The 26,441-nt window shown below is 51.3% G+C and overlaps 6 protein-coding genes across 6 annotated transcripts; 4 read left to right on the top strand and 2 right to left on the bottom strand.

Annotated features, from left to right (window-relative positions):
- Positions 1-484: 484 nt before the first annotated feature.
- On the top strand, positions 485-3,337 carry T069G_04143 (ubiquitin carboxyl-terminal hydrolase domain-containing protein; the record flags this gene model as incomplete). Its single annotated transcript, XM_056171353.1, has 6 exons — positions 485-811; positions 875-1,096; positions 1,159-1,194; positions 1,273-1,917; positions 1,978-2,247; positions 2,309-3,337. 6 exons carry the CDS (start codon positions 485-487, stop codon positions 3,335-3,337), a joined length of 2,529 nt encoding a protein of 842 aa, XP_056032245.1.
- Positions 3,338-4,085: 748 nt separating this feature from the next.
- On the bottom strand, positions 4,086-7,343 carry T069G_04142 (ubiquinol-cytochrome C reductase complex 14kD subunit domain-containing protein; the record flags this gene model as incomplete). The annotated part of the gene is made up of 9 exons (XM_056171352.1): positions 4,086-4,181; positions 4,283-4,445; positions 4,642-4,795; positions 5,390-5,505; positions 5,555-5,835; positions 5,908-6,166; positions 6,220-6,832; positions 6,910-7,195; positions 7,239-7,343. 9 exons carry the CDS (start codon positions 7,341-7,343, stop codon positions 4,086-4,088), a joined length of 2,073 nt encoding a protein of 690 aa, XP_056032244.1.
- Positions 7,344-9,482: 2,139 nt separating this feature from the next.
- T069G_04141 (mitochondrial carrier protein domain-containing protein) lies at positions 9,483-10,766 on the top strand (the record flags this gene model as incomplete). The annotated part of the gene is made up of 3 exons (XM_056171351.1): positions 9,483-9,933; positions 10,006-10,144; positions 10,205-10,766. 3 exons carry the CDS (start codon positions 9,483-9,485, stop codon positions 10,764-10,766), a joined length of 1,152 nt encoding a protein of 383 aa, XP_056032243.1.
- Positions 10,767-11,804: 1,038 nt separating this feature from the next.
- On the bottom strand, positions 11,805-13,467 carry T069G_04140 (cytochrome b5-like heme/Steroid binding domain-containing protein; the record flags this gene model as incomplete). Its single annotated transcript, XM_056171350.1, has 3 exons — positions 11,805-12,141; positions 12,199-12,584; positions 12,646-13,467. 3 exons carry the CDS (start codon positions 13,465-13,467, stop codon positions 11,805-11,807), a joined length of 1,545 nt encoding a protein of 514 aa, XP_056032242.1.
- A 2,622-nt stretch (positions 13,468-16,089) lies between these two features.
- On the top strand, positions 16,090-18,089 carry T069G_04139 (flavin containing amine oxidoreductase domain-containing protein; the record flags this gene model as incomplete). Its single annotated transcript, XM_056171349.1, has 4 exons — positions 16,090-16,242; positions 16,442-17,027; positions 17,112-17,404; positions 17,490-18,089. 4 exons carry the CDS (start codon positions 16,090-16,092, stop codon positions 18,087-18,089), a joined length of 1,632 nt encoding a protein of 543 aa, XP_056032241.1.
- Positions 18,090-19,424: 1,335 nt separating this feature from the next.
- On the top strand, positions 19,425-26,113 carry T069G_04138 (autophagy-related protein; the record flags this gene model as incomplete). The annotated part of the gene is made up of 5 exons (XM_056171348.1): positions 19,425-19,598; positions 19,676-24,263; positions 24,348-25,302; positions 25,354-26,035; positions 26,096-26,113. The coding sequence occupies 5 exons, from the start codon at positions 19,425-19,427 to the stop codon at positions 26,111-26,113; spliced, it is 6,417 nt and encodes a 2,138-aa protein (XP_056032240.1).
- Between the last annotated feature and the right edge of the window lie 328 nt (positions 26,114-26,441).

The raw sequence follows: 26,441 nt of genomic DNA, 5'->3' as shown, positions 1-26,441 counted from the left end.
AAACCAACCCATGGCCACACAACCAATTCTGCCTCCACAGTGACTCTAGAAGCCAGCCGCATCTCAACGGTGCTTCTAAATATCGCCGCCGGCTTCTACAGCCCATTTTTACTTCTACTCCTTGCCCCCAACCAGCCTGCTGCCGCCTCACCCTATTCAGAGCGCCCGCTGTGGCCTTGCCTTGGACTTCTCATGAAGACACCGCTTCTTCTCCTATCTCTTTAATTCTTCCCTCTCCAACGTTGATAGGACAATCGTCACTATCGTCGAGTCACGTTACCTCGTTGCGCAACAACTCTTAGCCGCGTCGCGCAGCTCCAACGACGCTCGCCATCACGACAACACATACGTGCACCTTTCCTAGCTGTTGGCTACAACTGCGAGATTGCCACTGCTCTCCCTCCAACCTCCGGCAGTGCAGGTAGATGCGGGAGTCGCAGCACTGGGCGATACCCGCAACAGTACAATCTCCCAAGCCGGCAGGATGAGTAACCGCCATCTGCCGGCTGGGCAGGGCATACAAGCCGCACCTGGAGGCATCAACGGCGGCATGGATTTGAATGGAAACATGGGGGGCCCTCGAAGGAGACAGCAGCAGTACATGAATCCCTATCACCAACATCAGCTGCAGAACCAACATCCGCAGCACATGAACCACATGTACTCCAACTATGCGCCGTATGCTCCCCAGCAGTATTATGGCATGCCGCCGCACCAGTATCAGACTGGAGGAGTTCCAGCTCCCGGATACATGCCCTATCAGAACTACAACACCAGGTCCCCGCCGCCCATGCAGCAATACGCCCCCATGGTTGGAGTCAGCATCCCGCCGAGCTACCCTCGAGCGTCTCCTAATCCGATGACGCCGTACCAGCCTCCGCTTGCTCCCGCCCCTGGCTTGCCCCATACTCCGTCTTCGACACACTCGTCACAGCTGCTTCCTCCGCCCACGCCCACGACTCCTCAGACGCCTCCGGTCGTTCAGCCAGCCCCTGTGCCGGTGCCTGTCCAAGAGACGACTCCTGCTCCTGCTCCTGTTGCCCCTTCCCCTGTCGTTGCCCCTGTTGTCGAGTCACGCGAGCCTTTTCGCCCACCGGTGAGTTTTATTGAAGCAATACTGGCCAAGACTTGGATGTCTTACTAATTTTGGTGAAATAGCTTCCCTGGCTGTCACGCCCCGACGTCGAATTTCCCGTGAGGACTCCGCGATCAAAACGGCAGAGAAAGCTTTTGGGTGCAGAGGACAAGGCAGTGTCGCTGCCTACGGGGCAGTTTGATGTCTCCGTGGAACAACAAATCAACCAGGAGCCTGCGGCATCTACTCAAAGCGAGCCAGCCCAAAAGCAAGAGGGAGGATCTACTTCGACTTCTGATCATGCTGAAACCTCCAAATCCGTAGGGGAAGAAGGGGCGACTAAAGCTTCCGCCATAGCTGATGCATCTGGCACTCGCCCAGCTGCACCCGCTGTTCCTGTGGTCCCTGTGCTACCAAATCATGGCCCTAAGCCATCCGCTTCTGAAGCTTCTGTGACGGCGGAGCAGGAAAAGATCAACGGAGATGCTGCCAAGTCTGAAGATCAAGGGGCTGCGACTGATGCCTCCCCTGAGGTCCAACCCAATGGCACGAGCCACCCTCCAAGCCCCGTGGTTAAGGCTGCACCTACCAGCTGGGCAAATCTCTTTGCCAAGCCATCGGCTCGAGCTCAGACGGGATTGAATGGTTCAGCTGGTGGAGATGTCGCCAATGGAGATTCAACAGACGCCACAAATAACTTTCCTGGGTCAGCCTTTTCCAAATCAAACGCCAGCTCTCTTGCTCAGGCAATTCAGTCATACCAAGTCGAGAACAATGACAAGATCGATTTCCTTGAGCCGCGCGGACTCATCAACACTGGTAATATGTGTTACATGAACTCTGTAAGTTTCTTCTAGGCCTGATATAAACCATAGGGAATCTGCTGCTAATGCGCTCCTTAGGTGCTGCAAGTGCTCATGTTCTGTGTGCCGTTTTATGACTTGCTTGACCAAGTCGGCAAAAAGGCCGCCCACAGCTTCAAGAGCGAGACTCCTCTGATTGATGCCTTGATCATGTTCATGAGGGAATACAGTGTGCTCAAATCATCTGCGTCCGTTGATCAGCTCAATCGAATTCTGAAGAACGAAGATCTCGAACGTTACGGCGAGCCCTTTACCCCTGAGTTTGTCTACGACGCTATCCGGCAGCTCTCCCGATTTGCTAGCATGCGAGTAAGTAATGAACTTTCCTGCAGCTTACTTAACTTTGTGTCGCTAATAATCGTTCTTGTAGCGTGGTCATCAGCAGGATGCAGAGGAGTTCTTGGGTTTCCTGCTTCAGTCACTTGACGATGAGTGTACCCACGTCATGAAGGATTTGCCAGTTGGACACGAGGAAGTACCTTCATCCGACGCTTCTACTGGGGGATCTGTTGCGGCTTCTGACGATTGGCTTGAAGTCGGCCGCAAGCAACGCGCCGCCGTCTCTCGTTTGTCAGGCCATAATACGTCAACCCCCATCACCAAGATCTTTGGTGGTCTTTTGAGATCCGAGTTTCGCGTGCCAGGGCTGAAGGACTCCATCACGACCGAGCGCTACCAACCTCTCCAGCTAGACATTGGATCTCCTGATGTCAGAAATGTTGTTGATGCCCTACGTGGACTGACTCGTCCAGAGCGTCTTCAAGGAGACTTCAACTCCCCTCGTGGAAAGGATGTCACGGCCACGAAACAAGTCTTTATTGAAACCCTACCACCTGTCTTGATCCTACACCTCAAACGATTCCAGTTTGATGCTGAAGGCCATGGAACTGTCAAGATCTGGAAGAAGATTGGATATCCTTTGGAGCTTGAAATCCCCCGTGAGGCTTTGTCGAGACAGAAACGCCAGAACCTTGATGATGCTTCAATGCCTAGATACAAGCTCATTAGCGTGGTGTATCACCACGGAAAGAATGCTAGTGGCGGCCACTACACAGTCGACGTGAGGCGACAAGATGGTCGCGAGTGGATTCGGCTGGATGACACCGTCATTCGGCGCATCCGGCCCGAAGACGTTGCCGAAACTGGGACCGAGGAAGACACCAAGGAGGCACGCAAGGATGCCACCTCGAACGTTAGCAGCAACCGGTTCGGAGCCATGAACGATGACGACACTGGCGACGAGGACGGTTGGAAGCAAGTCACTGCGCCAACTAACGGTGGCAAGCGATGGAGCAGTGTTGTCAACGGTGGAGCTAATGGAGCTGTCAAGGAGAAGCAAGTCAAGGACAGCATCAAAGATAACAAGGTCGCATATCTCTTGTTTTATCAGCGTATATAAACCAGCGACTGGCTGGGCATCCGTTTATACCACTACGACATATAATGGATTTCATGGCCGGTGGCTGGTGTGCACTGGGAGGCTTTTGCTGGAAGATTTGTACCTATGTACATGATTTGTACAGAACTACACGATGTATCGATATATGGAAACCACTTACTATTGCATCCCAGGTCGGAGCCATCTATCTTGGCAAAGACCATGGGCGACAAAAGGGGACAAGGAAAAAAGACCAGCTCGAGCAGGAAGGGAAAACAAAATGGATGGAAAAGGTGGCAAGGGGTTGGCGGGTGTTTAGCGGCTCAGATTTGGCGTTGCGGCGTCTCGGCAGGATTTCTTCCATGACTTTTGTCGAGACTGAAAGAAGACGAAAAGGTGGACTGGGGGGAGAGACTGGACTCTTTAACGTGAGAGCTTTTGGGCCAGGGTAAAAGCGTTTTTTGGGGGAAGCGTTTTCTTTGCTGCTTCCAGAATTGCGTTGCCACTCCTGTACAATATCACATAGCCAGTTTGAGTAATGACATGCATATACTATATATATCACTGTGGGAGAAGGGGGAGGGGAGGGGGCTTGTTTTATAATGAGCAAAGGGAGTCAAGGTTTAGACCATGTCTATACATTTTTATTTTAATACAAAGAGACCTGTGTAGATCTCTAAACAACCCATCACTTTCGCCGCCGCTGCTTGATCCTGCTCCATCCGAACCAGTAACGTGCCATTTCGTTCCGTAATTTTCTTCGTTTCTTTTAGTGCTTCTTGATGACGGTCATGGAATCCAGGGCGTCCTTCTCAGCGAGCTCGGCCTCGACCTGGGCAAGGATGTTGCGCAGGTAAGGGACATCCTAGAAAAAAGAGCATTATAATGTCAGTCCAAGGAAAGGAGTTCAATTTTCGTTCGAGGGTTGTGAAAGGCGGGGAGAGAGTGCTTTTGGGACATTCGTACCTCCTCGGGCTTGGTCCACTGGTCCTTGGGGAGCAGCTTGTGGGTGTAGCTGCACTGGACAGAGCGGCGGATGCGGTAGACGCGCTCGTAGGACTCCTTTGCGGAGAGGCGCTTGAGGGCGATTTGCACGGCTTCGTTCTCTTCCTCGAGGAGGTCGTCGTATCTGAAGTGGGCAATTGCGTTAGCATTCGGGTGACTGGCTCTCCATTTTGCGCAATGTCTCATGCTAGAGAAGACAATTCCTCCACTAGCTTTCCATATCATAATATTTTCCCCATTCTTTTTCTTTGTCCTTATTATTCTCAAGCTCATTGGGTACCCTCCAACAAAACAAAACGAGCAAATTCGGCTATTCGTACCTCAGACCGAGCTGGCGGTATCCAGAAGCGCCAGCATACCAATTGGCCGCGGGCGTCAGCGCCTTGACCAACCAAGGCCTCTTCAAGACGAAAGGAGCGAGGGAAACCATTGTCGGCTGCTGCTGCTGCGAAGGCGAGGGAGGAGACGGTTTGGCTGGTGTGTTTCGATGTTTCGTTCGAATGCTCAAGATTATGCGCGAAATGGGATGATTCGGCGGGCCCTTGCAAAAGTTGGGAGAGCTCGGGATGTCACGTGGGGAAGAAAACGGCCGTTTTGTGGTGGTGGGGGTTTTTGGGTGTGTTTTTGGGAGAGAAACCGTAACGAACGGAGATGGAACGGTAGAATAGGCGGGATGGTTTTCCGTTTCGTTCCGTTTCCCGGATTGATGTGTTATAGCCGCGAGATCATTGGCTGCATGTAAGTCTGCTGTAGACACAAGTACATTATGTAGCCATGGATACACTGACTCTCTTGATGCAATCGGAAAACTCTTTGTGGCAAATGGACAATGATAACATGTAGTAGAGATATTGGCATTTATACTACCCATCTTGTACTCTCATAATATAGCAGTATTGGGAGCATCAATGGAATCCCCTCACTGCACTGCCATCCCCTGCAACACCCGATCCGACTAATTCATCCAACTACCCCCAAGCCCTCGTGGTTTTCAAGATCTTCTCTTCCGCCATTCAACGCAACGCTCTATAAGTGGATGCGGGGAGCTCAAGTATAGGCAATGCTCACTCATTGTATTATTTTTGGGCCTCGCGGGCCACTTGTCCACAACGGTATTCTCCGACTTCATCTCCATCCCAGACTCGCGAGCAATCTGCTCAAATTCACGTGTATTCATATACCTGCTACGATGTCAGATAGAGCCGCTCTATGTGATGCGGAGGGTAACTCAACTCGATAAAGTATTGGTCAATAAGTCTAGGCACGTTCACCAGAGTGAAAAGCTGGTGGGTGGTGTTGGCTTTTGTATCAAAATTATTGTATAATAACTGGAGTTGAAAGGTGGTAAACAGACTTTGTGCATTGCCTCGGGTATCTTTCGGCTCCTTTGCTGCGTTGACGAACCACGTCATTAGAGTGGCATGAGGATTATCTGCTGGGTCCTTCAGGTGCCCAGAGAAGAGTTGAAACGTGTCTCGAATGCTCAATTCTTCTCTGCCGCACACATTCGACACCTGTGTAGCCAGGAAGTACTTGGAATTTAGTAGTAGCTCAACGCAATTACCTTTGAAGAGCGATTAGCTAACCTCTATTCGATCATACTTTCTCTTAGCCAGGCGACTAGGAAGCGTTCGAATGGGAACATTGTGAAATGACAGCCCGATTTCGTTTGGCCCTAGCCAATGAAGGATATTCCCAATCACACCCCTAAGAAAGCAGTAAAGCTTCCCGTACAAATCGTTCTCGGCAGCCCACGGCGTCTTGTTCACGTCCAAGACGCCCCATGCAGCAAGAGGACTACCACTCTCAGCATAACTGTACTTGATATCCTCTGGAAACAGGGCGCTTTTGAGTGTTAGTATAAGAAGAGGCGGAAAGGAGGGGGGAGGGAGATTAACCCATTTGGGTAGACAAAATCAAGACGTGAATGCCCAAAAGGCAAAAGCATCCCGTCTTCGAGGAACCTCTGATATACCATGCGCAAATGCGGAGAGTCTGTCATCTTGGAATAGTGATATTCTCGGGCATCGTGTCTGCGTGGATCCAGAGTGACATGTTGCATTCGGGCCTTTGCGACTTGATAGCTGAGTGCAGGGGGGATTTTTAAGGAGTTAATGACATAGTTCCAGCGTACTACTGGGAGGGATAGACTGAGATAGCTGCCTCCAGAAAATTCCCACGTGTGGACGATTTCGGTATCGAGAGCTTTGCCGTCCAAGTGGTGACGAACTTGCTCCAACAAGGGCTGAATCTTTTCTTCCAGATATTGCACAATGTCTCGAGTCAAAAAAGCTGAATACCAGACATGTATAATGGTATCAATGGTCCTAGACATATATGCTTGGTCGTGGCCTTGCGCCGACTGTGTGGCCTCAAGAGCGCACAAAACCACTATCACGTTTCGTGAAAAGAAAGCAATCCTCTCAATGTTGATCGAGGCATCCACGGACCAATCGGACCGGGGCGGTAGTTTAGCTATTGTCTGAAAAAGATGGCGCAAGTCACCGGAATCTATGTGCGCATTGAGTAATTAGCCATCGTACCATCAACAACCACCCACCTCAACTGTTACTCTACGGTTGCCTTGCCAGTAAAAAGTAAAGACATGTATCTATCGTCTTCATCCAGGGCCTCATTGTTTTCCACGTTGAGAACGTCAGCCGCTAGTGTGCCGCCCCAGAGAAGCCTTTTGTCCTCCATCAGAGGAAGAGGCGGAGGAGCAGTTTCGACCGTGGTCCAATCCACGAATGAATTCTTGCGGCCCTCAGTCTCATACCCAGGACGCCATCCGTCTTTGACCAACAGGGCTTCGCAGTCCTTCTTGTGCTCTGGCCAGTGAGCGTCTTCGCACATGACACTGCAATACTTTACATGCTGTTAGCAGTACACGCGAGGAGTCAGGGTTGGAGTCACTGACAGCCACCAAGGCACAGCCGCGGGTACACGGAAATGCTCCGACTTTGTTGCAAGTTTGGAAGTTGGCGCAACTGAGTCGGCATTCTAAATGAACCGGTGTGTCCATTTTGCTTTGAGACGAGGCTCTATTTACTTGTACAGATAGTGATAAGTTGAAGAATCCTGGTGGTGAAGAAAGGAAAACAAATTGAATGGTTTAGAAATAGCAGATGGCCTTCTTCTCAGACCTTTTTCTATCCATGTATATCACTATCACTTTCCTTCCAGCATGTGCCATGATCAGTAATGGGCAAGAGTGATGGGCCTCGCATCTGCCTTGCCCGGTTTTTTGGCATATATTGGACAAATTCGGATACAGAAACTAAATGCCAACCTTAGGTGATTGCCAAACTTCAAGGTGGTTGTAAAATGCGTAACACCGCTGGACCTCATTGAATCTATTCAGAGAATCATGATCACCAAGTTCTAGGTGGGTATGAAGGCAGGCTGGCGCTGTGGTTGATGCATACATGTACATTGACTCTAGCAAAGACGAAGTCCATGCCGCTTCCTGCATGCCCGTCAGCTGGATCATTACAATATACAGCCAAAATACCTATTAAAATTGAGAATAATGGCAGTAAGCAACTCCAGTCATTGCCATCAGTATGTTTAAGAGTATATCTACTAAAGTATTAATGTGTTGTCAATCCCTCCGTCTTCTTCTTACACACACAAATTCGGGTCTCGCTAATGCTATTCAACGAAACCCGATCAATCCCGGCCGACCGAGAAGATGCTCTCCATTAAGCAATGCGACCACACCTTGGAGGATGAAATCAAGAATTCCTCGACTGGTTTCCCCGCCATGTACGGACATCTAGCGATCCAGATCAGATGACCCGGCTCGCTGATTTTCCTGATTTTGTCCCGGGAGCTTTTCGTCGAGTTATGGTTTAGGTTAGGTATGGTTGGATTGGATTCTATTGGCTTATGTCACCCGGTTAGAAGTCTCTGGTTGCTGCACGGAAGATGCAGGACAATGCCGTTGTCTTGCCATAGGCCAGCATGTGATGACGGTGCAGCTGCAACTGCATGGCCGAGCAGCATGTGAAGGTCGGAAAGTGATGATGGGCCGGGAGCGAGGTTAGATCTACTGTTATCTGCACTGTCACGATATTGGTGTATGAATGGATGGTATAAATGGACAACGCGCTGCTCGGTATCGGGATCGATACTAGCCTGCTATGTACTCGTACATGTACCTCGCATTTATTCGGCGTCTTGTCCCTGGCTCGCCTTGCGTCATTTGTCTCTGACGTAGCGACTTTTATTTTTTGTCCCCTGTATTTCGTCAATCAAAACATTGATATGATCCGTTCTTGGTCTTGAAAAGATTCAAACGCATTAACACATCAGTACCTCATTACAATCAGTGGCGCACTCGTGCATAATCACAGTACTTTACAGGTAACCAAAGCCATTGCCATCAAATCACTCCCGGCGATGGAATAAGTCGGCACACGCCCAGCCCCAGCGCATGCGCCCTGTACGGTAACCGTCCTTACTGCGCTTGGAGGGGCCAGTCCCCACTGCAGGCCCCAAAATCTCAACCGCTTCGGCGCTCTGTAGTCAGTGGACAGCGCCGATTGCCTGCCCGGCTATCTTCTTCCCACTCCACCAATTCTCGCCCTCTCTTCTTCTTCTTTTCCCACTCTCGTCTCTCCTCCCACCTTCGACCTCGTCCCTCCCGAGCGGCTGTCCGCACGTCCTCTACACATCCTGACCAGTGCGATTCATCCCACAGCCTCGGCCGCTCTGGGCGACTCTCTCTAAACGCTGCACAAGTCAATGGCCGGCGGCGTTCGCTAGGCAAGGACGGATACTGCGCGTGGGAGCATTCCCCGCAGTACCCGGACTTTCCTGGACCGAACGGATCCCAGATTCGAGAATATCACACATATTAGGAGAAGGGTTAGAGAGAGAACGATTAATATTTCTTCTTTCTTCATATTCACTGGTAGAGCCGCAGAGCGGCGTGCTCGACGTCATCCGCAGCGCTTGGGACAATCTCTCGGAAGACGCAGCAACGCCGGAACAAACAGCCGATTTTTGTATCATCACCACCAACAATCCTCAACACGAGACCTCATAGCCATCGGCGCCAACTTCTAGCCTCCTTAAACAGCCAGCGAACCTACAATCACCGCTCCGACAGCCTGCTACTTTAGAATTCTTCTTCCTTCTTCCTTTCGCCGAGGGTGCTATGTCTCACGACCAGTCCCCCGAACAAGCTCAACCCTCCTCTGCAGATCATGCGTCATCACCCTATCGTCTTGCCGATTCTCCAATGTCAGCCATAGCAGGGGGTCTCTCCCCGCTGCACCGATGGACACTCTCCGCCTCCGATTCCCAGTTCAATGCCTTGTCGGGCGCCATTGGCGGCTTCACCTCCGGCGTCGTGACTTGTCCTCTCGATGTTATCAAGACGAAGCTGCAGGCTCAAGGCGGCTTCACCTTGGTGGATAAGGGCCGGCATGTCGGCCACCCCAAGTTGTACAATGGGCTGGTAGGGACAGCCAAGGTCATCCTGCGTGAGGAGGGAATTCGGGGGCTGTACCGAGGCCTGGGGCCGATTGTGCTCGGATATCTCCCTACCTGGGCAGTGTGGTTTACCGTCTATAACAAGAGCAAGACATTCCTACATCAGTATAATGGTGCGTGGGTAGACTGTCATACTTTGTTCCTGCCATTGAACCTTACCCGACTGACTCTCCATTGATGAACAGAAAACCCTCATATCGTAAGCTTTTGGTCTTCCATAATTGCTGGCGCCAGCAGCACCATTGTCACGAACCCTATCTGGGTCATCAAGACCCGTCTCATGTCGCAGAGCAATCCGAACACAGCTAGAGGCCATCATCATGCGTTTGCTCGCCCCGGCAATACCCCGACGGCAAGGCCGATTCTCCACGAGTGGCACTACAGATCGACCATTGATGCAGCGAGGAAGATGTACAGCTCGGAAGGCCTTTCTTCCTTTTATTCCGGCCTCACCCCGGCCCTTCTCGGTTTGACACATGTTGCTGTTCAGTTCCCTACGTATGAATTCTTGAAGACGACGTTCACCGGGCAAGGCATGGGCGAAGTACAGGAGGGGGAAAAGGCGCATTGGGCAGGTATCCTTTCTGCTTCCATCCTATCGAAAATCCTTGCCAGTAGTGCAACATATCCTCACGAGGTTATTCGAACCAGGCTACAAACCCAGAGACGACCAGTTGCGGGCGAGACCTTCCTGGTGGATATGGCAGCACCCGGAGCCAAGCCACCCGTGACCGGACCCAAGTATAGAGGCGTCGTCAATACATTCCGGACTATCCTCCATGAGGAAGGATGGAGAGCGTTTTATGCTGGCATGGGTACAAACATGATGCGAGCCGTTCCCGCTGCGACGGTAACAATGCTTACGTACGAATATGTTATGAGGGAGTTGAACAAGAAGAAGAATCAAGCTCTAGAGATAAAACGGGCACTGCAGGAGCAGCCTTGATTGAGGCCCATCGGACAAATGCGGGTTATGCACCAGGCGGATTATTTCCAGAAGAGGATAGTTTCATCTACGGATGATTTCATTTTCTCCTCTTCTCTGTTTTTCATATGTTTATGGAAATGGGATTTAACGAAACAATGAGCAAAGTATCACGGGGTCAGATATACCCTTCTTTCGGACCCTACCCCCTTTTTATTCCACCCCTTTGGCCAAATTGTAGGTATAGAACAAAGTCTGATTTCCCAACCGGAATTTTGTAGCAGCACCACTCTCATATTGAGATTCTAGGGTCCAGGCCCCGGATATCTCTCTCTTACTATTTATTCGTCAAGTTTTCCAATTTTTTTCTGTAATTTGCTTTCCCCCTTTTGTTATCTGAAGAGGTTATTCTGCATCTGGAGAGAAGTGGCGGGGCAGCGTTCAATTGTTTGCTTTGCATTGTATTTTCTTCTTTCTTTGTTAAATCAGAAGAACGGCGATTTGATTGGAAAGGGGGGCGGATGGGAGGTGTTGGTTTTCGGCTGGTCTGGGGTGGGTTTACCTATGTACATCTATCGATATAGCAATGCAGACGAATACGATATCAAACGCTCTTTCTTCCCCCTATCGTGAATTTAATTTAGTTGAGATAGATTTCGATTGCGCGATATTATGCTACTTTGTAAGCCGCTTAGAAACGGGTAAGCTTTTGGATTGTGGATATGGGGATGTGGATGAAGTTTTTTTAGTAGCGTTTAGGGGGCGTTTTGTTTGGGGCATCGTGCTGGTTGTTGGCTGAATCGTGGTAATTGGAATTGATCAATGCTTTTGTTTGATAGGTGAGCGTAGTGTTTGGAGTACATTTAATCTTTGTTTGTAAGTGCCTATCTTATATGTCTATATGCAAGACTTGTATGGCTGGTGTCTGTCTCCTGAATTACATGAATCAAAATAACGCCGTACAATATAGCTAGCCCCATAGCATGAAACCTCCATAAACAAGAAATATCTTATACAAAAAGCATCAATACATTCCCCTTTCCTTCAAAACACACGTTTTTACAGCATAGCCTTGGGGAAGTTGCGCATGGCCTGCCTGACACCCAAGTCGCCGAGAATCTCCTCGGCACCACCCAGGATGGCGTCGAACTTGTAGGTGCGGTTGAAGTGCTCAATGTACTTGCCCATGCCGGACTGGGTCAGGCCGCGGCCGCCCCAGATCTGGACGGCCTCGTCGGCGATTTCGTGGGCGCCGCGGGTGATGCTCATCTTGAGCAGGCCGATGGGGCCGGCGAGGTGCTGGGCCTGCTGCTTGTAGGGCATGTTGCACATTTGGTAGGTGATGGTCTCGAGCCAGGACTGGTTGGACTCGACGAGGGCGATCATCTTGGCAAGCCTAGAGAGAATTGTTAGATGGCTTTGCTTTTGGTATGTACGAGTTTTGATTGCTTACTTCTGACGAATGACGGGCTGGTCAATGAGACACTTGCCAAAGACGATGCGCTGGTTGGACCACTTCAGGCACTCCTCGATGATGAAGCGCTGCGCGGCAAGGGAGCCGCAGGCCATGACCCAGCGCTCGTGGTTGAAGTTGCTGAGGATGACGTGGATGCCCTTGTTCTCCTCGCCGAGGAGGTTCTCGACGGGCACCTTGACGTTGTCAAAGGTGATGTAGGCGGTGCCGGCGGCGGGGGAGTAGGACGTCTTGATGGGCTTGGTCTCAACGCCGGGGCCGCGCTCAATCAGCAGCACGCTGAGGGCCTTGCCGGTGCGGACACCGACGACGAAGTAGTCGCAGAAGACACCGTTGGTGATCCACTTCTTGGTGCCGTTGACAATCTGTGAGGAACACACGAGTTAGGAACGCTTATGCTTTCGTTAAGGAGAAGAAGCAACTTACATAGTGCTTGCCATCGGGAGTCTTCTCAGCGGTGGTGCGGAGACCGGCAACGTCAGAGCCGGCAAAGGCCTCGGTGATGGCCAGGCAGAGCTTCTTCTTGCCGCTAAAGACCTCGTCGGCAATCTTCTTCTTCCAGCTCTCGTCCTTGGCAAAGTTGAGCACGGCGGTCAGGCCAATGGTCATGCCGGCCATGTTTCCGTCCTGGAAGCCTCGCATCATGGGGCGGCACATCTCCTGGCAGGCGACCAGGTCGTGGAAGTAGTCAAACTCCTCGCCCTTGACGACGTTGTTGAGCATGTTGACGCCGTGGAGGTGCTTGCCGGGGCCGAGGCGCATGTGCAGGATGCCGGCCTGGCTCATCTTGTCAATGACCTCCTGGCTGATGGTCCGGCCGGTGGCCTCGCAGTCGAGGGCCTCGGGCTTGATGACCTCCTCGGTGAAGACGCGGACGGCATGGCGCAGCTTGCGGTGCGAGTCCTTGAAGTAGGGGCTCTTGAAGTGGGGGGTCAACCACAGCGGCTCGGCGTAGGGGACGGGGCTGAGGTCGCCGGGCTGGGGTGTGATGACCTCGGGCTTCTCGCCCTGGACGGTGCCGATGGCGAGGTCGGCGTAGCGCGAGAGCACCTCGTGGCGGTGGAGGTTGTAGAAGGCAGAGGTGGCGTCCTGGCCGGCAATCTGCTTGAGCACGCTCTCGCCGCCGGGGTGGGCGTCGACGAACTCGGTCAGGTCGTAGACGGTGCTGTCGATGATGCACCACAGGGAGTCTTCGGAGGTGTGGTTGCGAACCTCTTCGCGGGTGAAGGTCTTTGCCGGGGGAGCCATTGTGGGCGAATTAAGGGAGAAGAAGAAGAAGAAGCTGAAGAAAACGATGTAGATGGAAGAAGAGGGAGGAGGAGAAGACGACGAGGAAGAGCTTCAGAGACACGAGGGAGAGAAGGAGAAGGAAAAGAAGTAGAAATTGTATTCGGGCGAGAAGCTTAAAACGGAAGCCAGCCTCAATTGCATTCCTGAGGACGACGTTGCTTTAAAGCTGGGGTCTCGGTCCTGATGCTGGCCGGCTTACTCCAACTCCAAATGCATCCAGCCGCGAGCCTCGGCAGAGCTGGGGGCGGGTACCATTTTTGGGGGAAATAAGCGGCGTGTGATTGGTCAGAGACAGTAGTGCCATTTTTGAGTTGCTAGTGGCCCCCTGTAGTGGGAATTCGGTATGGAGAGAATCCCGTCTATTGGTAATGTTGCATAGATGGGAACACGAGCATTTCTAGGACTGTATTTTGATGTTTAGCGTGTATTCATCGCGATTCGTCTGTGGTGATTGCTGGCAGTGCTGGATGCCTACCTGTATTCTGCCTCCAAGGGAGCCTGGGGCGGATCATTCGGGGACTTTTAGGGTTTAGACTTCAGCTGTGATCTCACCCTTGTTCTTCCAGTCAGCTTTGGGGGATGCAGTCTGGAGAGAGATGGGCTAATTCAGAGTAACTCTTCCCAGCGACTTTCCGTTTGATTCAGCCAACTCCATCCTCGGTGTGCGAAAGGTTAATGCCTTGGTCCTACGCTGGGGTGCTTCAGCTTGTAGATTCATTGTTGCCTGTGGGAAATTTGCCTGCTACAGACATCTTACACCCGGACAGTACTACGGCATAAGCACCGATTGGTCTCGTCATGTTTGTAGGCTACTATAATACACTTTCCAGGATTCTATTAGACCAGCTTCTTTTTGTTACGTTTACGGAATGCCTTTGACGGACCGACAACTCCTGTGTATTTTCGCGGTGAGTTAGATAGCGTGGTATCTGTCATTACCCCGGAATGAGGGGCATCCATCGCTCTGTGCCCGACATCAAATTCTAAGATATCCACCATTATATAGTATTGGCTAGTAGCAGTTACTAGAGAAATGTAGATAAAGCAGTGAATACTAGAGAAAATAAAAGCGCCTTGGCAGACCGACCTCCAGCCTCGGCAGAGATCACACAGCGGGACCATTGCCATACGAAGACCGAAATGGCGGGCTTGTGATTGGCTAGGGGGCTTTTTGTAGATTGTGGGGGGCTTGATCTCACAAATCTGTGCCTGGGGCATGTGAAATGCAGTGGGACGATGAATCTGTGGGCTTCCCTGGACATACCGTAAGCACCTTGCTCTACCACGACATACATACACTGGTAGTTATATAGAGTAAATGATCTGGAGAGTGCAATTCATCAGATGATGCAGTAATAGCGAGAATTTTCAAGAGGCAAGACTTTTTCGAATTTGTTATTCTACCGCTAGACGTGCGTTGCTACGAGTTTACACCTACATTTGCCCGCATAGATGCTTATACCTGGATAATGGCCATCCCGGTTCCATCGAGGAGCAAGTAACGATGATCCATCACTTTTATCACAGTACAGCCATCATCCAGCTAAAGGTGCATGTGTATTACACAGAGAATTCAGCTCGGGCATCCTATACACAGTTGGACAACATTGTAGCCATAATCAGGCCAGGCAATTCTGCCGCTATACCAGAGAGGGCTGAATGGACCCTGAAAATGGAAACCAGCCTGTTTGGTGCTAATCCGGCCAAACAGTAGCCGTGGAATCCACTTCTTGCTCTGCGATGGACCAAATTATTCGGAACCCGGCGACGACTTTTTTTTCCAGCTTCATCTCGTTGGATGCGTTGGATCTGCAACACTTGCATTACGGCTTACGGAGACAAGACTCGGTCAGACGATAACACGCGACAACTCATCAAGGATTAGAGGTACTTCAGAGGTACATTTGATGTTTCGGATCCTGAGCACCTGCAGCTTGCGTGTTGGTACATGTACGTTGACTCAGTCTTTTCTTCTTGTGTTTTGTGTCTCTAGGAATGAATGAAGCTGTAATAGTCCAGTGACTATTGCACTGTTCGAGATGGTGCAATCACCAGATGGCCTTGTGTCTTTCATGTTTATTTTATACTTGCACACAGCAATTACACGTATACTCGTCATGGATTCGTTAATATGTCGCTTTTTATTGAGGATGCGCTATGGCAAGCGCCGTGCTCGGCATTTTGGCCACCTCCAGTCACCGGACCTGCTGGCGCCTCGTGGCCTGGATTCGAGGCCGGCCTCGTGATCGACCAATAGCGCTCTTTTCATCTTATCTGCATCTGAAGCGGCAACTTGGCCTTATTATCTCGCATATTAGATTGGCCTTACTGTTAGGGGTCGGAATTTGTCTTGCTTTGCTCTGCTTTGCTCTGCTTTGCCCCTGTTCATTTTCTCTCTTATATCACTTTGGTTGTCTCTTATCGTCTCATACATTCGTCACTGTTAGCCAACTTGGGTCCTTTACTTCAATCTCACCAAGGCATCCACTCTATTGAGAACCCCAAAGTCAAGTGACTGGACAGTATTCATCATACATCAGCCGATATCTACCTGGAGACCTTACCTTCGTACTTTTCAAGATGGACGCTTATGCAATGTACCCAGCTAGTCTCTCAAAACAAGCTTCATCCAGAATATACCAGGATCTCTGGTCTTCACGAATCCACAGCCTTGTCCAGCTGGCATCGGACCATTCGCTGAAGAAAGCCGTAGCCATGGAGAATTTCAAGCAGGTATAAGCTATTTTCCACCTATGCCTTTTACATGTACAGCCCACGGTCTATTTTTGCCGCACGCATATAAGTCATTTACACAGCCTTTGGTGTCACCCAGCTGACTGCCATTACCAAAAACACATCACCATGCACTGAATCACTGGACTCTTTTCAAATGACTAAAGGCTGAAACTGCTACTCACACAATTTGCAACAGCGTAGAAATGGCGTCCCGGGTTCAAAACCACACGTGGGTATCGTTGGCGCAGGACTGGCTGGCCTTCGGTGTGCGGATATACTGTTACAAAATGGATTCCAAGTGACCATCATCGAGGGCCGTAATCGCATCGGCGGCAGGCTTTACCAGGAGAGACTTGGCAACGGCCACTTGGTTGATATGGGACCTAATTGGATACACGGCACTGACGATAACCCTATGCTGGACTTGGCAAAGCAAACGGGAACGGCTGTTGGAACTTGGGATCTGACGTCCTACGTCTTTAACGAGGAGGGTAGCTTGTTGCCGGTGCAGGAAGGAGAAAAATATGCCACCCTGGTGTGGGATATCATCCAAGACGCCTTTATACACTCGAACAAGTCTTCTGCAGATATCGATGATAGTATAAGTCTGTTGGACTTTTTCAAAGAAAAGGTGGTGGAAAAGATTCCCGAATCCGAGGACAACTTCCAGAAGAAGAGAGAGACGGTGCTGCAGATGTCTGAGATGTGGGGTACTTTCGTCGGCAGCGCCGTTGGTCGACAGAGCTTGAAGTTTTTCTGGCTGGAAGAGTGCATCGAGGGCGGTAAGTTGGCCTGAGTTTCGTGTTGTTTCAGAGAGCATCCAAGTGGGAAAGGAAACTGATGTTATCGCGTGGCATGACTCTCAGAGAACCTGTTTTGCGCCGGCACATACGAAAAGATCCTGCAAGAGGTCGCACGGCCAGCGCTTTCACATGCCACAATCCAATTCGAATCAATCGCCGACAAGATCTCCTACAGGACAGAGCAAGATGATCAAGTCCGAGTCCAGCTCAAGGGCGGCCAAACCTTGGCGTTTGACGAGGTCGTCGTCACATGCCCCCTGGGGTGGCTGAAACGAAATCTCACCGCATTCGACCCTCCCCTGCCGTCAATGCTCACAAAGGCCATTGGCTCCATCGGCTACGGAAGCCTTGAGAAGGTTAGTTGGCCGTGCCTGTCCTGTGCCTGTGCCTGGATCGACGAATGAGGACTGCTTCTCGGAATCGCTAACCTCAAACCTGCAGGTCTACATTAGCTTTCCCAAGGCATTCTGGCTGCCGGCCGAAGGCGATGGTCGCAGAGTCCAGGGCTTTGCCCAATGGATCGCTCCCAGCTATCATGCTGAGAACCCTCGAGGGTGGAATCAGGAGGTGGTTGAGCTGGCCAGCATTGCGCCTGAAGCTGCTCACCCCACGCTCCTCTTCTACATTTACGGTGAGCAGTCCGATTACCTGACTGCCAAGGTGGCCGAGCTGGACGGCACGGATAAGAAAGACGCCTTCCTCCTGGACTTCTTCAAGCCATATTATTCCCGGCTGCCGCAGTACTCTGAAGAGTCGCCAGACTGCCAGCCGGTCTGCTGTCTCTCCACCAATTGGGTGCGCGACGAGCTGGCGGGACACGGCAGCTACTGCAATTTCCAGGTCGGCCTGGCAAACGGCGATGAGGACATCAAGACGATGAGACAGGGTTTGCCGGAGCAAGGGCTGTGGTTAGCAGGCGAGCACACGGCGCCGTTTGTCGCACTGGGGACGGCCACTGGGGCGTATTGGAGCGGAGAGTCTGTCGGCAAGAGGATAGCGGAGGCATACGAGCATGAGCACAGCGTGGAAGTGGCTCCATAAGATTGATTTGATGCATTGGTGTAAATAAGGATGTATCCATTCATTGTACTTTGCCTATCGCAGTCATCTGTGATAGTATTACTATATATAAATATACTCTACTGTACACTTATCTACATCTCCGTCAGATTCATTCCTCCCATTGGCCCATCGCCAAGATGGAGCGCAGGCAGCATCTGGAGCAAAAACTTGGGATGCTCAGATGCCTAACGACTCTGCATGCGCGGATGCATCTGTGGTTGGCCTCTGGCCCTATCAACCTATCTCTGGTGCTGCCGTGACCCGCCGATCCACTGCTAGATGCATATGCCAGCAATACGGACATTGGCTGGCCAACCGGCTCCAGGGGCGCAGATGCGTGCGCTGTCTGGGATTGACGTGATATCGCGATAGGGAAGCGGTGGTGTTTTTATTGGACGCTGTGCAATGGATGTTGCACTGCCGATATCAGGCCGTAGCCGGTGGCCTATTTTCAGTGGAGGATTCTCCATGGCTCGACCTGACCTGACCTGACCTGACGCAGGGTACCTCCGTGCATGCCACTGACTGACGTATCTGGGAGGTACCTCCCGTCGGGCCAAAGTTAGCACGGAGCAAAGCGGAGCTGGCCAGCACGAACCTGCGCCAGGTACAAGCCCGGTGGTATTCGGTGTAGGGCAGTGACACTCTGGTACTCCCCGACTGACGTCGCCAACGGCTAATCGATAGCGGCCCCAGCGGTCAACTGACGCTGCAGCGCCCTGTCTCTGCCTGCCATGACTCCCGCGAACGTCACGAGCTAGCGGGTGAATGGGGCCCTCCAGGGTCCTTGATTCAGGCATAGCGCTGCCGCCATAGGTATAGCTGCGTACTCACCAGGTATCGCCTTAACTGCCTGGGCAGCTCATGAGTTCCCTCCAGCCCCTCGACCGCTTGACTTTCCTTCCGCCTTGACCAGTCTTGTCCACTAAGCCCCGGACAAACTCTCTCTTGCAGCAAGTTTGGAAACCATCCATCCATTCTTCATCTCGCTTCTTCTGCTCCATCCAGCAGGCAAAAGCCGCAAAGCCAAACCCTTCCTTGCGCCCTGCTTTGCCTTGCTCTCGACAACCTGCTCTCGCGCCTTTGATGCCTCGTCGTTTCGCCGTATAATCATGAACCTCGTCCCCGCATTTGGCCGGGGGTCTGTTGATATCGCGCCTACCACAGCGTTTGGCTGGCTGTTCTGGAGCCGGTGACGATTCGATTTAACTTTTTTATTTGCTCTTTCGTCGCCAGTGCCTAGCTACCTTGCCTGCCTCTCCTCTCTCCACCTAAGAACCATCCCGATAATCCAGCACCTTGGGACGAACCATCATGGCTGGACTATTCCAGTCCTTTCGGAGCTCCAGCATGCCTAAACGGCTGCTGCGATATGCTTTGTCGCGGCTGGAGCTCCTCGACTCTGACGCTTTAGACATGGACAATCTAGATCTTGCGATAGGTAGAAATACAGTCTTCGAATTTAGGGATGTTGGAGTTCAGCTAGATGTGAGTCTTTTGCTTCTCCGTTGAAGGACCGTCAGGCCGTTGGACACAATGGGGAAGAGACTAACATCAACTTTTAGAAACTGGAGAAGCTGCTGAAGCTGCCCGAGACGTTTGCGATACAGAAAGCCAAGGTCTTACTCCTCCGAGTTACCATTCCGATGGACTTTTACACGAGCCCCATATCTATCGAAGTTGATGGCGTGGATGTCAAGTTGAAAGTGGTGACAACCGGTGCCAAGTCCAAATCGGGCCGTTCAACTTCGGCAGCCAACAACGACGACGATACCTCAGCAGTTCCGAATACTGTTGATCTTGCGCAATCATTCCTCGAAACGCAGCCATCGTCGGAGCGAAGAAAGCTCGAAGCGGCGCTAGCTGCAGAAACACAAGATCTCGGCGCATCCACTTCCATGAGCGATGACAGCAGCGAAGATGAACCGATCGTGGGCACTGGGCAGCCCTTGTCGCTGCCGGGCTTCCTGGCTGGCTTTTTACAAGGAATCGTTGATCGGATGCAGATAAGGATTAAAGGGGTGGGGTTCCAGTTAGATATGGATATTCCGGTGGATATGAGTTCATCAACAACAGAACCTGTGTCTTTCCAAATAGCCCTGGAAGGCATCGACATCGAGGGTGTTACCACGAGGAGCGAGGAATCCCGAGCGTCCGCCGTAGCAGCACCCAAGGAAGGAAAACGGCAGATCTCTCTTGACAATGTCCGCGCCTATCTAATATCTGAGGCCAACGTCTTTTCTACCCTGACTCGGTCGTCTTCCATGACTTCGCCATCGGCAACATCTTCACCTCTTAATACGAGGAATCCACCTTCGAGGCAAGCTACTTCCTTGTCTGTGGAAAGTCTGCAAACGCCTGCTTTTGCGCCTTCCTTCACACCGTCGATGATGTCCTCCCGGCGAGGGTTCCCTGGCCACTCGTCGCAGTCGCCTCGAGGAAGCGTTCATAGCCAGCGCATGTCGACATCACAAGGCAGCAGTAATCCTTCTATCCAATCGCTACATTCGAGTTTTATAGATCAAATGGCTGAGTTGGATCGACCCAGCTATCCTTTGGGAGATAGCGAAGAGGCTCTTGGAATTCCATACGACCTCGACGACTATCAGGATGAGGGTGTGCCGGACGATGAATGCCCTTCAACTCCCCGCGCCTCGCTATCCCGAGAATTCAACTCCCCTGATAACGCAGTATTTCACTCGCCCGAAGACCCTGAATCGAATTCCTCATCACCCGCAAGGAGATTGTTTGATAGTGGGCTGTCAAGATCACAAGACATGGAGGAGCAGATCTCAAAGTCAACCTATTCCTTATCGCGACAGCAAGAAGATTTTGAGCCGTCTGGCACTCACTCTTCCACGGAGTTTGGGCCCGAGGGTAATTATGGGCCAGGGAATCTGGCTGAAGATCTTTCGCAATCACATCTATATACCCATGAGGAAGCTGAGAGCATGTATATGAGTGCTTTCTCAAAAGCAGAGAGTCAAGCCGACATATCAGGACTTGAAATTTCTCAACACACACTTCCCCCACCCGTTGATCCAGCTGTCGAACAATCTGTTGAACAAACGGCCCTACCACTAGAAGAACAAACAACAGAGCTCGCTCGGACCCCTCCAGCCTCTCCAAGGCGAGGTATCCAATCTCCGCCTACATATGCGTCTCCCAAGTCCGCCATGCCTGGTGGCTGGGATGACAATGCCTCTCAAGGCTCATCCGGATCTGACAGAACAATGTCCCATAATGCCGTGACGAAGGAGCATTCCCCTCCCAGGGCAGATATACTAGAGCCTCAACCTCAACCAGTTTTTGAATCTGAAGCCGAGCCCAAAGCCGAGTTCGAAGTTGAACAAGGGAAGCCAAGCTCTCCAGCAATTAAACCAACTCCAACAGCTGAGGAAAGGAACAGCCCCATGGAAACGGATGAGGAGTCACAACACGAGGATGCCGCCACTCCAAAAGGGCCAACACGAGTTGTCAAGGAAATTTTACATCTTCAGACAATTTCCGTATATATACCTACGACACATCAACATATAGAAATGGAAGAAGACACTTCTGAATCGGTTGCGGAACTTGCCCGGGCGATGAGCAATTCGGTCTATCCTCAGGCTCCCGGAGCCTTCTCCGTGCATGCACCAGCATCTGGTTCTGTGTTCGATCACAGGCCTCACATACGACGAACTCAGAGCGTTGATAACGTTTTGGAGGTCGATCTGTCCCCAGTTTCGATCCGTTTTGACGCTTCTCTGGCATTTGTGCTTGCCATGATTGTTGGAAAACTTCTCGAGGCAGTGAAAAATGAAAATCCGGTCAAAGCCCCAAGCAAGGGCGCTGATAATGCGCAGCAATCAGATAAGGTGCCGGAAATCAAGGTGTCAGTTAAAGAGATATCTTTGGATTTCCTGAGTCGACTTGGTGGGGTGACAGACACTCCTCATCGCCACCTGGACCCCTCAGTATTCATGTTCGACCATGAAGTTCTTCTCAACGCAACATTGGGGAATTTGGCTATCTCCGTGTCACCTGTCAAGGTGACTGCTCACCCCGCCGGAAGAGGTAAGCCAGAGAAGCAGGATGCCATCCAGACAACGATTGATCTGGAAACTTTCCGTTTCGGATATACCAATGACGACATTATCTCTTTTGACAAAGCTAGACCCATGAGTACGTCTGTAAGGGACACTTTTCTTTCAAACGGGCATGATGTTGGCATCAAGATGACACAGTCCAAGGACAGCGTCAAGACAGAAATTGAGACGCTGCCATTGGCTATCCGTATGGATTTGCAAAGACTCGATGAGACCTTTAGCTGGTTTGGAGGTCTGAGCAGCTTTCTCAATATGAGTGCCTCGATGACTTCTAGCCCATCACCTACACCCAAACCGCCACCGAAGCCAGCCTCAACCCAGCGAACAAGAGGTGTACGATTTGATACACCCATCAACCCGGACGACAAATCGGCTACTTCTGAAAATAAAGTCAATATGCGGATAGGCGGCTCCTACATTGAGCTCCTAGGGAAAGAATGTAGCTTTGTCGCCGAGAGCAATGCTATCAAGCTTATCAGCAGAGAGGAAGGTGTCGGAGTCGGGTGTAGCATGATGCGCGTGTCTGGGCCGTATCTAAAGAATTCCATGGCGGATCCCGCCATCAATACGGAGATACTCGGCATGCGGTTGGAGTTTGTGACGACTCCAAACGATTCGGACCTTGAGAAACTGCTTGGATTAATCACGCCCTCCAAAGCCAAATTTGACCACGGAAGCGATGAGATCATGGTTGACACTCTTATACGGCAGCGAAGGAAAGGCTCAGTACTCAGAGTCGGAGTGGAAACGCTGAATGTGCGGGTGAAAAACTTGGCTCAGCTTGAGGTTCTTCCAGCCCTGGGTGAAGAATTGGCCAAGCTGTCCACCGTGGCGAAATATCTCCCCGAAGATGATAGGCCTGGGCTCATGACTCTTGCAAAAGTTAATAAATTCGGTGCGAGCGTTGACATTGGCGGAGCCCTTGGACAGCTTAGCAGCGACATTAAAGAGCTAGAGGCCGCGCATATTACTGTCCCGTCTTTGGTGGCTATTGCCGTCTCGGGGATATCTATCAAGCGTAACAAGACCGAAGAGCTCGTCAGTTCCTCAATTCTATATCCTTCGGCTGAGATTGCGAACCGCGGCCCGGTTATTATGGCAAGAATGATTGGGGACGACATTGAGCCCGTTGTGAAGCTGAACCTACAAGACATCAGCATCGAATACCGCGTTCCAACGATTATGGACGTTCTTGGTCTGGCCAATGACGCTACTCCTCAGGACTTTGAAGACAGCCTTGCTGCCTCAGTCGCCGGTCTTGGCGATCACGCCCACGCAGCATTGGCACGGCAGCAACCCCCATCGCCGACACAGTCCACTACGAAGCAGAGTAAGCCAATGACTTTGGATGTGTCGTTTCGGGACTGTCTTATCGGCCTAAATCCACTCAACCAAAAATCAAAGATGGTCGTTGTATTTACAGACGCTCGCCTTGCCGTAGTCCTCCCCAAGGACGAGGTTACTAACGTGAGTCTCGACGTTAACAAGGCGTCTATTCTGCTCACGGATGATGCTTCATTGAGCACATCGGATCACCGCGTCTCTTCAAGCGCAAGGCGCCGAGCGTCCTCTTCAGCATCCCCTCAAGTAGTTTCAATGTGTGCTCAGGGGTTCGTTGACATTTGCTACATGTCATCAGCAAAGGTCACCGTCAGCGTCGCCCCAAATGCAGATGGTGAGAAGCAAGTGGAGGTTGAAGTTCGAGACGACCTGTTGGTGCTAGAGACTTGCGCAGACTCAACTCAAACTCTGATAAGTCTGGCAAATGCCCTTTCGCCACCAACACCACCAAGCAAAGAGAACAAATACAGGACCAAGGTGATGCCTGTACAAGACCTGCTTGCGTCGATTTCAGCCGAGGCATTTGGAAAGCCAGAAGGGGAATACGACTTTGACCAAGACTTTGCGGGTGCACAGGAGATGGCCAAGAGTCAGTCCGACGCCGGCTTTGGGGGCGACTCCCTTCGCGTTGAGTCACAGTTTTACGGAGATGAGCTTGGGGGAGAAGAGCTCTTTGATGCTATGAAGCTTTCCGCCACATCACAGGATCCACGGATGCAAGGTACCAACTCGGCAGTGTTTAACACTGGGCTTATGACTTCTACCAGCTACATCTCCGAAGACAGCGATGATTTGTTTATTCAAGATGACTTTTACACGGAAAACGCCGCCGAAGAGCACGCCGCCAAAATTTGGAACTCGAACAAGAACACGTACGACAAGGCCCCTGCAAACTTGGTGAAACGCGCCCCCCTAAAGGTATCTGTAAGGGACGTCCACCTCATCTGGAACTTATTTGACGGTTATGACTGGACTCATACGCGCGACATTATCAGCAAAGCCGTTCATGACGTAGAGGCAAAGGTCTACGAACGACAAGCACGACTCAGCGGGCAGCAGATTTTTGAGGAAGAAATCGAGGACGAAGAGACGATTGGCGACTTTTTGTTCAATTCCATCTACATTGGAATTCCAGCCAACCGAGATCCACAGGAGTTGGCTCGTGCGATTAACGAAGGTCTTGCTGATAATGCAACGGAGACGGAGTCTGTCGCTACAACGGCAGTGACGGCCACGACGAACCGGACCATGCGTCGAGGATACCCCAAGTCACGGCGCTTAAAGTTACAACGAAGCAAGCACCACAAGATCACCTTTGAACTCCAAGGTGTTAATGTTGACATGGTTGCATTCCCCGCTGGAGCTGGAGAGACGCAGAGCAGCATCGATGTTCGGGTTCAGAATCTTGACATTTTTGACCATGTTCCCACGTCAACATGGAAGAAATTTGTAACGTACGATCAGGATCAGGGTGAGCGTGAGATGGGAACCAGCATGGTGCATCTCGAGCTCCTCACAGTGAAGCCGTTACCTGAGCTAGGAGCATCAGAGATTGTTCTTCGAGCGACCGTGTTGCCCCTGAGACTCCATGTCGACCAGGATGCTCTCGACTTCATCACTCGCTTCTTTGAATTCAAAGACGATAGCGTTCCGGTGCACTCATCACCCAGCGATGTGCCCTTCCTACAAAGGGCCGAGGTGATGGATATTCCAGTCAAGCTAGACTTTAAGCCGAAGCGAGTAGACTATGCTGGCCTTCGGTCCGGGCACACGACCGAGTTTATGAACTTCATCACGCTGGAAGAGTCTAGGATGGTCCTCCGGCATGTAATCATTTACGGAGTCACCGGCTTTGATCGATTCGGCAAGACTCTCAACGACATTTGGTCGCCCGATGTCAGAAAGACGCAGCTTCCAGGTGTCGTGGCAGGTCTAGCACCCGTGAGATCCCTGGTCAACATTGGCAGCGGGTTCAAAGATTTGGTTGAGATCCCCCTCAAAGAATACCAAAAGGACGGTCGCATCATTCGAAGCATATCCAAGGGAGCCGCGGCGTTTGCTCGCACGACTGGAACGGAACTGGTCAAATTCGGAGCGAAACTGGCCGTCGGCACGCAGTACGCTCTACAAGGGGCAGAGGAGATGCTCAGCGGCGGGGCTCGGCCTGAGGAGGGCTGGGAAGACGATGACTTGGATGCAGACGACAAGAAGCAAATCTCGCTGTATGCAGACCATCCCACAGGTGTAATCCAAGGCATCCGGGGTGGTTACAGATCACTTGCCAGAGATGTGAACCTGGCACGAGATGCCATCATCGCAGTGCCAGGTGAGGTTATGGAGAGCCAGTCAGCTAGCGGTGCTGCCAGGGCGGTTCTGCGACGAGCGCCAACCATCATCTTCCGACCTGCAGTGGGTGTGACCAAGGTCATTGGCCAGACATTGATGGGAGCCACGAACTCGATTGATCCCCACAATCAACGCAGAATTAACGAGGTAAGAGCCTGGTTCCTAGCAATTTGTGATGGAAGAAAGAATTGGCTAACAGTCTGATAGAAATATAAGAGGCATTAAGCATATGCTGGAGAGAGATGTGTCGTCTCCCCTAATAAGAGAAAAAGAAGAGAAAAAAAAGTTCAAATGTTTGACGATACCTGACTACTATATACCTGGGAGAAGCATCTTTGAGTTTATTGCAACTGGCGGTTTTATAAAGCGGTGGCACACGTTGCTCGAAGGGAACAAGCGCCAGGGTTAGAATTCTCTCCTTTTCCTGTACTGCCTTTTTAAAAGGGCAGTACATAGCATAGTTTGGCGGAGGGGTTTTGATGACAGTAATGTCCCATTTCTTTTGCGTTTGGGAAGGCGTTTGGATTATCGAACTATACCTGAACAGAATGAT

The sequence above is a fragment of the Trichoderma breve genome, chromosome 2 (genome assembly GCF_028502605.1).
Source record: "Trichoderma breve strain T069 chromosome 2, whole genome shotgun sequence".
Taxonomy (NCBI): domain Eukaryota; kingdom Fungi; phylum Ascomycota; class Sordariomycetes; order Hypocreales; family Hypocreaceae; genus Trichoderma; species Trichoderma breve.
The sequence above is the reverse complement of the archived record's forward strand: the minus strand, read 5'-3'. Positions and strand labels throughout refer to the sequence as shown.